General features: G+C 63.6%; 2 protein-coding genes across 2 annotated transcripts in view; both read right to left on the bottom strand.

Annotated features, from left to right (window-relative positions):
• The window catches only part of LOC117654370 (alkaline phosphatase, tissue-nonspecific isozyme-like), a 48,654-nt gene extending 34,218 nt beyond the window's left edge, over positions 1-14,436 (bottom strand). Inside the window, exons 1-2 of the mRNA XM_034400972.1 lie at positions 14,203-14,436; positions 3,552-3,635 (exon numbers count right to left, since the gene is read on the bottom strand). Of these exons, the coding sequence (XP_034256863.1) occupies positions 3,552-3,624 (73 nt within the window). The 5' untranslated portion in view covers positions 3,625-3,635; positions 14,203-14,436. The remainder of the gene's footprint in view (positions 1-3,551; positions 3,636-14,202) is intronic.
• Positions 13,972-14,862, bottom strand: LOC117645836. Its single transcript, XM_034386294.1, has 2 exons — positions 14,620-14,862; positions 13,972-14,121 (listed from the first exon to the last, which is right to left on the bottom strand). The coding sequence occupies exons 1-2, from the start codon at positions 14,860-14,862 to the stop codon at positions 13,972-13,974; spliced, it is 393 nt and encodes a 130-aa protein (XP_034242185.1).
• Between the last annotated feature and the right edge of the window lie 519 nt (positions 14,863-15,381).

The raw sequence follows: 15,381 nt of genomic DNA, 5'->3' as shown, positions 1-15,381 counted from the left end.
AGGCCCGCGCTGTCAGCCCGCGTTCGTCAACGCCATTTTTCTTCCCCCGGCCCTTTGCCCGCCTGCGTGTGCGTCGTGCAGGTGGATTGGGTTCGCGCTCGTCTTCCTGGAGGCGCCTGGAGGCCGCGCCCCGGCAGCCCCAAGGGCAGCCCCAAGGGCAGCCCGGCCCCGCGGCGCGATGACTAGGGAATAGGGTGGCACTGCCTTCGCCTCGGCCTTCGCCGACACGGCCCGCGCGGCCTGCACTGCGAGGACCTTGTAGTACACGGCCACGGCAGTGCTGAGCGGGTCAAGGGGTCGCTGTGTCGAGCCCAGCGCTGTGGGTGGGGTGGCGCACGTGCAATATGCCAGTGTGTGCGTGCGCGTCGCCCGGCGTCGCCGAACGGAACGAGTAAGCCTTATCCGACAGGGGCGTCCAAATCACGCACACGCACTGCCAAATAAAATAGAAGTCGCTCCGCTCTCTCCGCGTCCCGGCGGATCGCCTCGTGTTTTGACGGCTGCTCCTGCGGGATCTGGGATCTGGTGCGGCCTGCTGCCGCGGCAGCGTGACTTCCCGGTGGCCGCACAGCGCCGCACAGCGATCTCGCGGGGAAAATCTCCAAGTCGCGCCTCGCCTCTTTTATTAAAGAGGCGTTACAGGCCGGCTGCCTCCTCCTCCTCTCCCGCCCCCCCTTCCGGCCCCGCCCCCTCGCTTGGCCGTGTACACTATACAGACCTTCGCAACCTACCGCTTTTTGTTGGACAGCACTTCGGGCCCTTCGGGTGATTTGTGGTGCTGTGCGAGGGATCGTGTTCGGGGATTTCGGCTTTCGCTCTCGCGGCCGAGCGGTGGCGGCCCGGCGGCCTGGCGGGGCGCGGAGGGCGTTGACGTGGGCGCTGGGGACGGTGTTGTGTTGACGGCAGGGTGCCGCGGGGCTGCCGGCCGGGCCATGGCCGGGCCGGCGCTGCTTGATGGATGTTGCTGAGTCCGAGCCCCCGGTCCCCTATCTGGCCTACTCGATGCCACGCTGCCCGATTCCGTCAGGGACGTCAGGGACCCTCGCAGGGCCAGTCCAGTGCTGGTCCAGTCCGGCCGCCTGTTGGGGCTGCCCCTCGGGCTGCCCGCTGGGACTTCATACATTACGCACCCGTCCCAATTCACTTTCCCCATCCCCGGGCAAAATGTGCCAAATCTGCATCGCTGCGCCGCGCACGTGGCAGAACGGAGGTAGTGTCGACGCCGCCGAACCCGAACCCGCCCCCTCCGCAGTTCGCTGCTCTTGCTGCTTGAGATGCGGGCCGTCTTCCAGATGCGTCTCCCGCACGTCGCTCGCCTCGCAGCACCGAGTCCATTTCGCCCCCTTTTGAATTGGTAAAGCAAAGTTGGTCTGTTTTACTTTTTCCGCGGGTCCGCGTCGTCGACTCCGGTCGGAGGTCCGCCCGGCCCGCGCGGCCCCGCCCCGTTCCTGTCCCGGCCTTGGCACACGGCGCCGAGGCACGCCGAGGCACGCCGAGGCCGGGGGGACCCGCCCTTCAGAATACGTTAGCGGCCACTCGCGACGGGACGCGACTCGCCGACGCCGTGCTCCAACCGCGCCGCTGGCCGCCGGAGTGGCCCGGGCATCTCGCAAGCGACGTATTTAATTTCCAAGCACGAGAGTGCAGCCGGTCCGTAGTCCGTTAGTTTATGAAATACGACCCGGGATATCAGACGGCGCCGGGCCGTGCCGGGCCGCGCCAGTCCCGGAGTCCCTCGGGCTGTTGTCGCGCTGGGCCGGCTCGTGCAGTCCCTGCAGCAGCACCGTCTTCGGTCCCAACTAACTTGTGCGCCACGGCCTCGGCCACGGCCGCGCGCCTCTATTTGTGAGATTGCTTCACGGCGTTCGCTGTTCGGGCTGTGCGCCCCCTTGTCGGTGCCCGGCGGCCTTGCCGGCCTTGCCTGCCGCCTTGCCCGGCGGGCGGGTCGCCGCGCCCCGCCAACTTGAAGCAGCAGCAGTTCGGGGCGGCCTTTAAGGGACGCTCGTTCGCGGCGGTGGCGGTCTTGGTGTCTGGCGGCGCGGCCCCGGTCCCACGGCTGGCTGGCGGAGCCGCCGCTCTTTTTGCGGGGATGTTGGCAGAGCGCAGCGCGCAGCCAGCCGCGGCCCAGCCGGTCCACCGCACTGGAGCATGGATGTTGGCAGCCCGGCGGCCTAGCCGGAGGAAACCCCTGCAGTACTAATGGAGTATCAGTCGAGCCGGGCTGCGGGATCCTCACGCCAACAAGGCACCAGATTCCTCTGTAAAGATTTTTACGCCGGCCCAAGTCGCAATCACTCGAGAACGCAGGATGCGGATTTCCCAACGAGCAAAGCTACGCTGGGTTTGCATGGATAAGATGATATCGCAATTTGCTAGTTTGCCCGCGTCACCGCGCGGTTTTGGAATTGTGTTGTTTTCCGCTTTTACCTGCCAATCGATTTCGAGCGAAGAGTTTCCTCGTCCATCCTGTCTTCTCTCTCGCACCCGCATGAGACGCTTCGAGTGGGACAGCAGGGTGCCGACGAAACGGCCCGCGTTTCACGAGTTTCCGCCAGGGCAAAGGCGGGCGCGTTTTTCCACGCGGAGAGAAAAAAATGGACTCTTTGAAGTGGAGTGGCTTTGGGTTGCCGAGGACGACGTGGACGGCACTCCGGCGGCCACACCAAACCGAAACGGCCGCCGCGTGCGGTACGACCGGGCGGGTCTGGCCTCGCCCTGGCCTCGCCCCGCCCTGGCGCCTTTTATTTGAATTCCTTTATCAGCTCACCGCCCCCCTCGATAGACTCGCTCGGTTATTTCCCGTTCGGATTGACACAGCGCAACGCTGCGCAGGGCGGTGCAATTCGGCCGCCCCGCCCCCGCCCCCCCGGCCACACTAGCGGCCCTAGCGGCGCGGCGTGCGGATACAATTGCCTGGGAGGTGTGGTGCGGTGTGTGTTTGGCAGCGGCATCAAAGGCTTCCTCCGGGAGCCAGTTCAAGGCAGTTCAAGGTGTCGGGGCCGTTCTGGCAACGGCGTCGGCGAGAAGGTGGCGGCGGTGATGGCGGGGAAGGGGAGCGGGAACTTCTCGCTGTTATATTTCCGGCGCTCCGCGTGGGAGGCGTGCGCGAGCAGGCGCCGGCCGTTTAGTTGCAGTTTGAGGCCGCCGGCAGAATTTGTAAATGTTTCACTCTTTCTGCTGGCGGGAGAAGAAAAACCTGCGGTGGGTCTACTTTCACCGAACTTTGGCGGCGCCTTCCCTGCTTGTTGCTTCTTTGCGTTGCCGTACACTCGAAACGCGGCCGAGGGGGAAAGGGCGAATAGGGGTCGGACAGACGACGAGCACCGACTGCAGCCTCCACGACTCTCGCGCCCAGCACATCCTGAACGGCATTCTCTGGCTCGTGTCCCCCGCGTGCCCGGCCAGTGCTTGCTTAACAACGCCCCGTTAAAGTTGGGCCCTCGCCCCTCCGCTGGGGCCCACCTCAGCCGGCCTCGGCCCCACTCGCGACGAGTCCCAGCCGGGCCGCGCGGCGCACCACAAGCCTCTCGACACACTGCCGGCAGACTCACCTTTGACTTTCTCGGCCCGTGATTGGCTGAGCAGCAGAGCCGCGGCCCCGAGCAGCAGGAAGGAGCGCCACATGCTCGCATCGTCTGCAACAACAACACCAACAACAACATCGTCAACGAGGAAGACAAACAGCAACAACAGGGCCGCAGCATCGCCGAGTTCGACGGCGGCCTTCATTTCCTCTTGCCTCCAGTTTGAAAGGGAGGCGGCTATTGATTATTCAGAGGGATCAGAAGTCGCGCTCGCCGGAGAGTGGACGCTCTTTTTCCAAGCGAGCCATCGGCATACCTCGGGACAGTGGATCGCTAACAGCCTACGACATCCAGGGCTGTGTGCCCGCGGTGCCCGCTTGCGCGGCGGCCCGGTCCCCGCGGCGACGCGGGGACTGATCCGGCCGGAGTCAGCGGGTGAAAAGGGGGAAGGGTGGGGGGAAGGGGTACCATAACAATAAAACTGCGCGTGTCATGGGGCCAGCTATTTCTTCGCGGTCCATTACCCGACCGCCCCCATCGCTTGCTGCGGGCTGTGCCCCTCCCCCTCCCCCCTCTGAATTCCAAATATCGGCTCGGCCCCGCCTCACAGTGAGCAACGCGATGTGAGGTGCGCGCTCACACGGCTGTCGAGTTTGAACCGACTGACTCTGTACTCTGCGAAGTGCCTCTCACTCACGCCAGCATTGTTTCGCGCCGCCAAAGCGTTTTTTTCTCGCTGATTATTTTTCTTCCCGGGAATCGGTGCGCTTGTTCAATCATGCATGCCAATCAGAACCACTGCAATGCGCGATGTGGAGCCACCGGCGCGGCAGGGCGGAAAATATTTAAAGGCCAGCGCTCCACGGTGCGACGAGGACAAAAGTGGAAGCAGAACCGATGTTGTTTGAACGCCCAGGCCGCGCGTATGGTCAGAGTGTCAGAGGGACGGGTCTCAGCATCTCGAGAGCAGCAGCCTGAATCCGACAGTTGTTCTCTCTCTCTCCTTCTCTCTCTCCTCTCTCTCTCTCTCTCTCTCTCTCTCTCTCTCTCTCTCTCTCTCTCGCCCTCTCTCTCCCTCTCGCACTTTAGGGGCTTTCCGTGAAGGGTGCGAGAGAGGCAGAGCGAAAAAAATAAACTGCGCGGCAGGCGAGCGCCCGGCGGCCAGGCACAGGCAACACGCTACTCACGGGCGCGTCGTGGCTGCCTGCCTCGCAGGCGCCCTCGCTTGACTTGAGGCTGGACCACGAATGATCGTATTCCATTTCGGGAACGCCACTGCCAATCCTGAGGCTGGATAACCTGCTTTCCCTGCTGTGGCCGCCCTCCACGCTGTGCCCCCTCTCTCCCCGCCCTCCCTGCCGCATTATCCGACACACCAATAACAACCTGCTGCCCTCGTTGTTGTGATCCAGACACACAGGCTTTGTCCGCGACCCAGCGACGCGGTTTCTTTTCACTCTGCGATCCGCGGGACAATCGGCTCGGCCGCACGCACGCACCCACACACGCACACACACACGCGAGCCTACACTGCTTAGCGTAAACACGCCGCTAATCCTGTTCCGCGGCACGGCGACACCATTCAAAATTCATATGCTTCGCAACCAGTGGTGCTTTCTCCGTGCTTGCCTTGGCTGCTTCGGCTGGCGCGCGGCTTTCAACAAATTGGAGCCAGCCCGTGTGACGCTGACGGAGCGCACGGCGTGGGGGAGAATGAACCGGAGCAAAGTCCCCGCGCGCTGGCGCAGTGCTTGCGCAGTGCTTGCGCAGTGATTGCCCTCGGCGCGTGCGATGGTCGCCCTTGAACTACTCGGGCTGCTTGGACTTGCCGGCGAGTCGGCGGCGAGGGCGTGGCGTGCGGCCCCGGACCGCCCCGGCCGGCCTGCGGAGTCTGCTCCCAGACCATCCCAGACCCGCTCAGCATGAACGACATCCACTTGGATTAAGTAAATGGCTTCCGATGGCCCTGCTCTCCGAGCACCGTGGCTTGTGCGGAGCAGCGGTCTCACCCCGCCCCGCCCCGCCCCGCCCCGCCCCGCCCCGCCACACAAACGGAACCAAGCTAGCTGCCGGTTTGCTCGGGGCACGCATCTCGAGCTGGCGCGCCCTCCCCCTCCCCCTTCCTCCTCCCCAGGGTGCAGGCTCGGCAAACCAGGCAAACCGAACCTGCGGCCCGTAACACGCCACTTAGCCCCTCGAATGGCGGCCAGGCCCTCGGCAGCCCCCGGCCCGCCTCGGCCACTCCGCGGGAACCTGGGTAATGAAGTCGTAGAGTGAGGCTGAGAGAAAATTTGACGGCGCGGCGTAGTGGGTGGGGGCGGGGGCGGTCACCCGAACTGCGTACCGCGCGCTGGCTGGGGGCGGCCCGGGCCCGAGGGCGGCCTGGGCCCTGGCCTGGTCACTGTGCGCTGGGACGGCCCGCCGAGCGGCGAGGCGGCGCGGGGTTGGCTAATTTTTCGCAAAGTTTGCTACTGAACGCGAAACGAAACAAAAGCAGTCCGTTAACAGCTCGCCACTAACTCGCAACGCGGCGCCGCGCGACAGTTCGGCCCAAGTTGAATCGGTTGAATCGGCGGGAGGGCCGTGGCCGACCACGGAAAGCGTGTGGCGCTCCGCACCTCCGCCAACTTTACGGTGCATCGCCACCAAGGGACGTCGGCCGATTATTTGTGAGCCCGGGTGTAGCAAGCACGGCCGAAATTCGCGCATGCATGCGAAAGTAACCGAGGCCTTGCATTTTGATCAGACAAAGGAGCCGCGTGGGGGGCGATGCGTTTGCCACCTTATCTACTGGACTGTACACTGCCCAGGATGAAAGGCTCCCGTGCCAGCCCGGTGGACGGCAATCTGGTCTGGTGGGCGGGAATCTGTTAGTTTCTCTCTGTTGGAAAGCCCAGGGGTACTCTTGATAATGAGTCGAGCGAGACGAGAGCAGAAAAAGGATTTGTTACGAACGCTGGTCAGCGAGATTCAGTCAACTACTGTATGGACAGGCGGGTGGGTGTTTTATTTTGACGCGGCGGTCACGCTGGGATTCCAGGAACCGCGAACTCACGTTCCTGGATTAATTACCAGAAAGCGCCTGTTGAAAACGTTTGGGAATTTTTGAATTTGCGGCACAATTGGAATGGAAAAGAAACGGAAATCAGCCGACTCGGGTCATCTCCGAAACGGCCTCCTTGTTCGCGTGCGCAGCGAAGGGAAGCCCGCACATTCCAAGACGAGAAATGTTGCCCGCGTCGTCGTCTAGCTCGCCTTGGCCGGACCGACGACAAAGGGTCCAAAGGAGGCAGCCTCCAGCAGCCTGCCCGCCGCCCCTTGGACTGTCCCGGGCCGTCCGACGGCAGGGGAAAAATTCATAGGCAGGGATGAAGCCGAGGCAATCGAACCGCACGCACACTTCACAACGCTTCGCCCCACTTCGCCCCACTTCGCTCTGCTTCGCACAGGGCGCGAGGCGGCCCGTCTGCACCGCGCGGTCCCCGGGGAGCAGGAGGAGGCGGCGGCGGGGACGCGGAAAGAGAGCCAAGGAATAATGAAGATGAACCGGGCAAAGTACGGCGGCAAGTTCGCATGATTTATTCGAAACAGAAAATCAATTAACTGTCGGTGGGTGATACATCGCCAGCCTTCGCAGCGCCGCGAGCCCCGCCCCTGCCCAGCCCGCCCCGCCTCACCCCACCCCGCCACTCCCCACCCCGCCCCGCCGCCGCACAGTCCGTAATTTGGATGCAAAACGGGAGTGGCACGCCGGCACGCGCAGCGATTCGCCGAGGGCAGTTTTTAATCAGAATTAATATTTCGAGGCAGACAGGCCGGGATGAATGGGCGGCGATCATGTCGCTATTCGGGGGTTGCTGTCCAGTGACGCCGGCTCGCTGTCCAGTGGCCTCGGAGGCACTGTCCACTGATTTGGGGTTGTTGTCCGGTGACTTTGAGGCTGTCCAGTGACTTTGAGGGCAGTCCGCTGACGCTGAGGCGCGCTGACGTAGCCTGCCAGCAACTCACCCACGGTGCGCGGTGCGCCCGGCGCCGCGGCGCCCAGCCCGGATTGCAGCACTTGGCCGGCGCCTTCCGGCAAATCCCGCGATAATCCGTCCTCGGCGGGCGTCGCCGAGTCGCCGGGACTTGCTGGGACTGCAGGCAGCTGACGTCGAGGCCACGCCACGCCACCGCCGTGCCGTGCCCTGCCGTGTCTTGCCGCGCCGTGCCGCGCCGTGCCGCCGCCAATCCGCGTTAATAATTCAAAGGACGCCGCGCGGCGGACGGCGGACCTGGTAGACCTGGTGGGCCTGGCAGACCGAGCATTAGGCGGAGATGCGCCGACTTTCAATCGGGAGCACTTCCTTATTCAGCTCCTCACCTGCTCGTCAATTTTCCACAAAACTTTTTTTTCTCTTTTTCGCCTTGGAGCGAGCGTCTCGGCGCGCAGCAGGGTCAGCGCCGCGAGCACCCCGTCGTCAGCCCGCCCCGCCGGCCCGCCTGCCAACGCCACGGCCTCCGCGGCCAGGCAGGGCAGGGCCAGGCAGGGCCGTGCATTGTGCTGCCGGACGGCCCGGACGCCCGGCGGTTTGCTTCCGAGCTTCGCCGCGCTCTCTCTCTCGCACCCCCTCCGGCACACCCCGTGAGTGCGAAAGAGACAGCGGGCCGCCGCAGGACGGCATTAGCTGGGCGGGGCGCGGCGCGCATTGTGCCGGAAGACGGCGGTCTGGCCGCGGGGCGGGGCGGGGCGGGGCGGCGGGGCGGGGCGGGGCGCTCTCGGGGAGCTCGGGAGCTTGGGGGAGGCCAGGGTGCGGGCGGGGCGAGGGGAACCAGCGGGAACCAGGCGCACCGCACAACGCCACATTGTTTGACCATTTAGCAGGCGGCGTATTTCATTTAGTGGAGAGTGGCGCGGCGTGCAGCCCGTGTCGCACCCCTTTTTTGCATGCAGGGCGAGGGAGGGGGGACGCTTGCACGCCCGGATGTTGAGGCATCAGCGACGGCGTCCTTTTCGCGTCAACTTGACAAGAAGATGCGGGATTGTTTGATGCTTCCTGCTGCGTTTCTTGGTTTCTTATTGTGTCGTGTTGCGCCTGCACCGAGGCCTGCAGCCCTCCCCCCTCGGCATGCTATGCTAATTAGGGCCTAGAGGGGTGTGTGCGCGCTGAGCGCTCGCTGCTGCCGGCAGATTGTACTCGTCAGCGGGCATTGCAGGGATTACCCTTTGCCGCCTCGCTGCGCGTCGCTGTGCCTCGCTGTGCGTCAATCCCGTTCGCCCCTCCAGTGCCTGCCGGGCCTGCCGGGCCTGCCGGCTGTAGGGCACGAGGGCGCACTCTCGCGACACTCGATGTAGATGTTGTTTGCCGAGTCGCGCGGGCGGTGCCGGGCCGGGCTTGCAGCAAGTCGAGAGGCACTATGCGAGATTGGTGCGCGATGCCTGGGACGCCCCGCCCCGCCCCGCCCCGCCCCGCCCCGGCCCTGGGCAGCACTGCCTGGCCGGCCATTAATGCTGGGGGTGTGTTGGCATCGGTGCAGCACGGAGCACGGAGCCCACGTAGTTCGCCAACCTCCCTTCTCACGAACCTCTTTAGCCGCGGCGAACAACCAGACCCTCACGTTTCTCCTTGGGGGCCGCCCCACCCCGCCCCACCTCGCCCTACCCCGCCCCAACCCACCCCGCCACGGCGTCCCGTGTATGCCATCAAGTCCGGCTTCCCTCACGTTCCCGTCAGCCAGGAGGGCCCCGCTTATGGTGCCGCCGCATGCCGCCCCGCGAGGCCCTCCCGGCAAGGTCCTTCCCGCCGAGGCCGCCGGGGCCGCCGGGGCCGGCCCACCTTGCGGAGGCTCTCCCAGCTGATTGCCCAACTTTTCACATCCCTTCCATCGCGGCCCGCGGTGGCAGGCCGTATGAGGCCGTGGCCGCATAATCGGGGGCCGGGCGGGGCGGGGCGTGGCGTGGCGGGGTGGGGTGGGGTGGGGAGGCTATCAGCCCCCACCTCATTATGGCGTGCCGGGTGGCCGGCATGGCGTACCGCCCCGCCCCGCCCGCCCCTTCACACAGCGCGGCACGGCCCACACGTCCAGCACGCCCGCCACCAGCAATTTCTTCATTACTGGCGGAGCGCCAAAGCACACCGCTGCCAATACAAGCAAACAAAACAATGCTAAATTTTTCCCAGGGAAAATTGGTCAAAGGACATTTTTGCTCTGCTTTCCATAACGTTTGTGAGCAGGCGTAGCTTTCACAATGCAGGGCGTTTTCTCAAAACACTCGTGTGCAGATGGTCGAGCAAGCGGCCTACGTAGTGGATTTAATTTTTCTAAATTTCCTCGTCGGTATGGACAAAGGCAACGCAAAGCACACACGCAAAACACCGGCCGCGGCGGACGGGACGATAACGGCATGCAGGATGAGGAGGGAGTCGAGGGAGACGGACGGGAGCAGCGCGGCGAGAGGGCCGCCCGGGTGGCCGCCTGTGCGACACCATCGAGAGTGTGCGGGTCCACACCCTGCTGGGCGCGGCGGCGCGGCCAGCGCTTCGTCGCTCTGTCTCTGTCGCGGCCCTCGCGCGAACCGCCGCGTTAGCGCGACGGAGACAGAGCGACCAAAGCTCTCGTCGGAAGCAGCCTGTTCCGCCCGGCACCTGCAGCGCAGGCAGCGCAGGGCGTCAGACGGAGAGCGGAGCGCGAGCGAGAGAGTCGCCGGACAGGAAGAGTGTCCCGTGCCGTCGTGTGTCGTCCCCGCGTAACACAATGGAATACTAAGCGGACCGGACCGCTCGACCGTTCCCCCGGGGCCTCGGCATGGCGGCGTCGGCAAGCTCGGCCAGGCCTCGGCCAGGCCTCGGCAGCGCGGCCTCACGATGTGACCACGATGTGACCACGATGTGACCACGATGTGACCACGATGTGACCACGATGTGACCGGAATGTGACCAGCGCAACGGCGTGCATCAGTTGCACGGTAACGGCTTTCAGTTGTCACAGCAGGCATTTGTTGGAGGACAGGAACGACAAGGTTCGAAACATTCTATGAGCAAACAGGCGTCGCATACTTTTCCTGGAATGCCTTCCTTGACATTCGTGTAAACGGTTTTCGGTGCACAACTCTTCCCCGGGGTGCCTGGCGGGTTGGAGCTGTGTGCGGAGCTGTGCTTGCCCAGAAGGATCACTGTCGGCGACAGTCAGGGACTCGGCGGGGCTGGAAAAGACGGGGCAGGCGGCGCCCTTCTCGGCCGACCCACGCGCGTCTCGGCAATTTCCGGTTTGGGAACGTAATTAATTCTTCCAAGCAAAACGAACTTCCGGCGGGACGACGTCGTCGCGGTGAGCGCGCTTAGAGCCACGCCACTGCCTCTTTTCCCCGCTCCACCCTTCCAGTGCGGCAGCCTCGTCAGCGGAAAAACAAGGACCTCGTTGTTCGCAACACATTCCTCTCGCACAGACGCACGACGCACGCAGAGCGCCGCACGCCGCGCTGCACCCGCCTCGCCAGCGCGCCTTGATTGCGGTCTGCTTCTCCATGCGTGAGACTCAGCGCGGCGACACACATGGCGGGGCGGGGCGGGGCGGGGCCTGTTGACCGGGCGGGGCGAGGAGCAAGTTGGGTGCGCTGCAGAGCCGCAAGCCCCCGCGGGGAGGCGCAGGGGGACAGACACACGCATGGGGGGCACCGGGGGCACGGACGTGCGGCGCTTGAGCTGCGCGTAGCCGAGCGCGCAAAATCTCGGATAGCAGCGTGGAGTAAGAGCTTGTGCGCTACCCGACGCCGTGCGCCGAGCCGGTTTTCCTCTTGTGCCTCTCTGCCCCCCTCTGTGGGCTTCCCGTGGCTTCCGGTTCAAACGCGTCTAGTGCGTGAGGCCGGGCGCAGCTCAGCCCCCACAGCGACGTCAGAGGACTACCCGACGGACAATGCCCTTTGTAGTGGTATGTTGGAGGTCAGCACTCCCCAAGCAGGTACCAACGCATCGCGTTTCAAGCGGATCCGCTCGAGAATTCTCAAGAATCCGTGCGATATTCTCGGTATCGTGATACGATATTGACCCATCAAACTCAGAGTCGATATGTCAAACCGCGATACATATCGAGAAAGATCGTGATATCGAAGGTATCAAGATCGATATTTATCGCGACATCTAGACATATCGACCGCAAAAACGCAAGATATCGTGTCGATAAAGCATATCGTGTACTTAGTAATATCGTGATATCGCGATATATCGAGCCCTCGATATATCGATGTGCTTTGAAAACGAATATCGTGCCCCTCGATATCAAGATGATATCGTATCGACCTCGATATCGTGATATCGCACATCCCTATCCGAGCGTACCGTCCAGCCAGTCTCGAAGTCGCTGCAGCTACTGGAGCGTTGGCGTTGGAAACGCGGCTTGAGCCCTGCCCGCCCGAACTGGGTCTCCTGGCTCACGGGGCACTCCAGCTTGGGCCCTTGGGCCCTTGGCAGCGCGGGCACGGTGTCGGCGGGGTGCCGGCTGCGGCGAAGGGCACAATATCAGGCGAGATTCACGCCAAGCCGATGCCAATTCAGTGTCGCCTCCCGATGACAGTTATGTGCAGTGGTGGTGGGGGGCGACTCGCGCCCGAGATTGGCCGCACCTGACACAAGCCCCTTACTGCCAGCTCCAGCCAAGCTCCAGCCAAGCTCCAGCCAAGCTCCAGCCAAGCTCCAGCCAAGCTCCAGCCAAGCTCCAGCCAAGCTCCAGCCAAGCTCCAGCCAAGCTCCAGCCAAGCTCCTGCCAAGGCTCCAGCCAAGGCTCCAGCTCCAGCCGACAATCTCGATCGCCCCGCGGCACCCCCGCCGTGGACCGGTAAACCAAGAAAACGGTTTTAAAAAATCCCCTGAGGCTGCGGGGACACAATAAATAAATTGGAAAAATATATTTTTCATTTAGACCGCGGCCATTGATTGCTGCTGCTCCGATCGCCATCAGGGCAGTCCTCCCTGCAGCGCCGTGGGAAGCGCACTTGCAGTCGGCGCTGCCCCGCGAGGTGCCGAGGCCTTCGGGACTTCATGACCGTCACGGTCTTCACGGTCACTATTTTCGCAGCCCGGTCCGAGGAGCCCGCGCCACTGCTGCAAGTTCTGACGTTACGACGCCCCTCTCCTCTTCCTGTTTCTGTTTTTCCTTTCCGTTCTCTCTCTTTTTCCAAACGCTGCTCCCGTTATTGCAAGGCCAGCATCGGGAAGGCTCCGGAAGGCTGCCGATGCGACAGTGCCACGGCAAAGCCGGTGCCATTGAAAACGAAAACGGCCAAATAAAATCAATTCCGTGCTTAGTCGAGGAGACATTCAATTTGCTGAGCGCACTGGCGGGGCAGCAGGCGGCGGGGCTCGGGTCGCGGGGAGCGCCTGCGAGGTAGGCTGTTCGGCCGCTCGGCCGCAGCGCTGCCCCACGGGCTGCCTACCCGGCGGATGGCGGGCGCTAGCTCGGCGACGACGCAGGCGACGCGACGCTGCTGAGTCGCTAAACAGAACTCCAACCGAGCGTGTGACTCTACCAATGGACTCCGCGTTCGGAGACGAATCTATTGGTGGGGTCACACGTTCGGTTCGAGTCCCCTTTACCGACTCTGGAGCTCAAAACGCACCTCGAATTTCGGTCGCCGCCTCCACCGGTCGTCCGGTCCGCTGTGCGACGCGACGCTGCCTACACTGAAAAACCAAACGTGGTCCAGGCCGCGCCGCGTTCTAGACTAGACCACGTTTGGTGGTCTAGACCACACCAAACGCACCAAACGTGGTCTAGACGACACCAACTGATGTGGTCAAAATGGCACCCATTTGACCACACCAGTTGGTGCGGTCTAGACCACGTTTGGTTTTTCAGTGTACCACGCCAAATGCCGACCACATCACAACAGCGACCCGAACGCGGTTCGTGGAACTCGGAGCGCGGAGAAGCCGCCAATGAAACGGCAAACAACGAGCCCTTTGCCGCGCCGGGCCACGCCGGGCTGCGCCACGCTGCGCTTGCGGCGAGGGCGGCCGGAATGGGAACGACGAATGCCAATCGCAGTGCTGTCGCCAGGCGGCATGACGGCCCTGTGACGGCCCGTCACAGGGACGCCGCCATGGTCGCGTCCCTTGACATGCGGGTGCAAACAGAACAAACGCACGCACGCACACACGCACACACACTCACACACACGCACACACACACACACACACACACACACGCACACACACACACAAAAGCGACACATAAAAAACAATTGACTCTGCGAAGCCCTCCGGGGCCAGGCCGGGCCCGGCGGCTGTGAATGGGGATAACGTGAAAACGAATTGATGACTCTCCGTCTGGCGGTGCGCGACATGCAATCAGTCACGCTATTGCCACTGTTACAGTGGTGCTAACTGTACTGATGGGTCCATTGTAGGAGCTCACGCAATGGGGATCCGAGAAAAAAAATCGCAATAATAATAACAACACGAAAGTGTCTCACTTAAAATCCAATATATCCTGAAAAGGGTGATCTTGTCCGTAGAGACACTCTGGACGCCAGCAAGAGCACTTCATTTCCACTATGAATATACGCTGGGCTCAAGAGTATTTGGTACTGGTGATAAGGAGTGACTCTAACGACAAGAAGCCACTTTTCAGGGTGAAACGCAAGTTTTTATTTGCTATTTTTGTGAATACTTTATTGTTGTTTATTGAATCTGATGGTGCTTACCGGCACTCCACTTGCGCGTTACGAGTCCGGCCGCGGTGTTGTCATCGACGAGGACCGGACATCCTCCGGTCCAGGCACTCAACAGGCTCGCGTCTCGTCACCTCGTCACGGCCGCGCCGTCACGGCTCGTCACGGCTCGTCACGGCTCGTCACGTGGGGTGGTTGTGGCAGTCTAGCGCGGTTGGCGGGGGTGGCCGCACGACGTTCCGCTGCTGTTAGCTTCTCTCTCTCTGGCTGCCGGGACTCGACTGGCGGCCCGTAGCGCGGCGTAGCGCGGCGCGATGTGGCCGGGGAGGGAGTGTTGCGCCCCTCCCCCGACCGCGTCCCGGACCACGTCCCGGACCACGTCCCGGACCCACGTCCCGGACCACGTCCCGGACCACCCGGACCACGTCCCGGACCACGTCCCGGACCCACGTCCCGGACCACGTCCCGGACCACGTCCCGGACCACGTCCCGGACCACGTCCCGGACCACGTCCCGGACCACGTCCCGGACCACGTCCCGGACCACGTCCCGGACCACGTCCCGGACCACGTCCCGGACCACCCGGACCACGTCCCGGACCACGTCCCGGACCACGTCCCGGACCACGTCCCGGACCACGTCCCGGACCACGTCCGGACCACGTCCGGACCACGTCCCGGACCACGGCGGCATTTCATCCTCGCGACCGCGAGCACTGCTGCTGAGCCCGAGGGCCGCGGGGCGTTTGATTGGGCTGGGCAGCCAATCAGAGGGCGGCTCTCGACCCCCGACGGAGGGGTGCACGCCAGCCCGCCAGCCGCGGGGCACACCATGAGACTGGAGCCTCCCTTTGACGCAGACCCTGCACGGCCCGAACCGGCACGCCCGCGGGCGCAAGCCGCAGCGCGGACACCCTGGCAAATTTCGCCGACCCTTTGGCTTTCTCTTACATCCCCCTCCTCTGTATGCGTGAATCTTTTGTTAGTTTCTTTAATTTCCGGGTCGCTCTTGACCTGTTCCACAGGGCCTGTGGCCGCTGTCGCTGCCTTGGGGCTTGCTCGCTGCCCGGCAGTGCGACGGGGACGGACGGGGACCACATGGGTCCGCACCGCCCGCCCGAGCCGGGTCGGGCCCGTCGGTCCGGGCGGCAAGAAGTGGCCAACCCGCACGCGCATTCGTGAAACTAGGAGAGAAGAGCGTCGGGGTAGCCGG

This window comes from Thrips palmi, unplaced genomic scaffold (assembly GCF_012932325.1).
Source record: "Thrips palmi isolate BJ-2018 unplaced genomic scaffold, TpBJ-2018v1 HiC_scaffold_10, whole genome shotgun sequence".
In the NCBI taxonomy this organism is placed as follows: Eukaryota; Metazoa; Arthropoda; class Insecta; order Thysanoptera; family Thripidae; genus Thrips; species Thrips palmi.
Note: the sequence above shows the minus strand (reverse complement) of the source record. Positions and strands in the feature narration are given on the sequence as shown.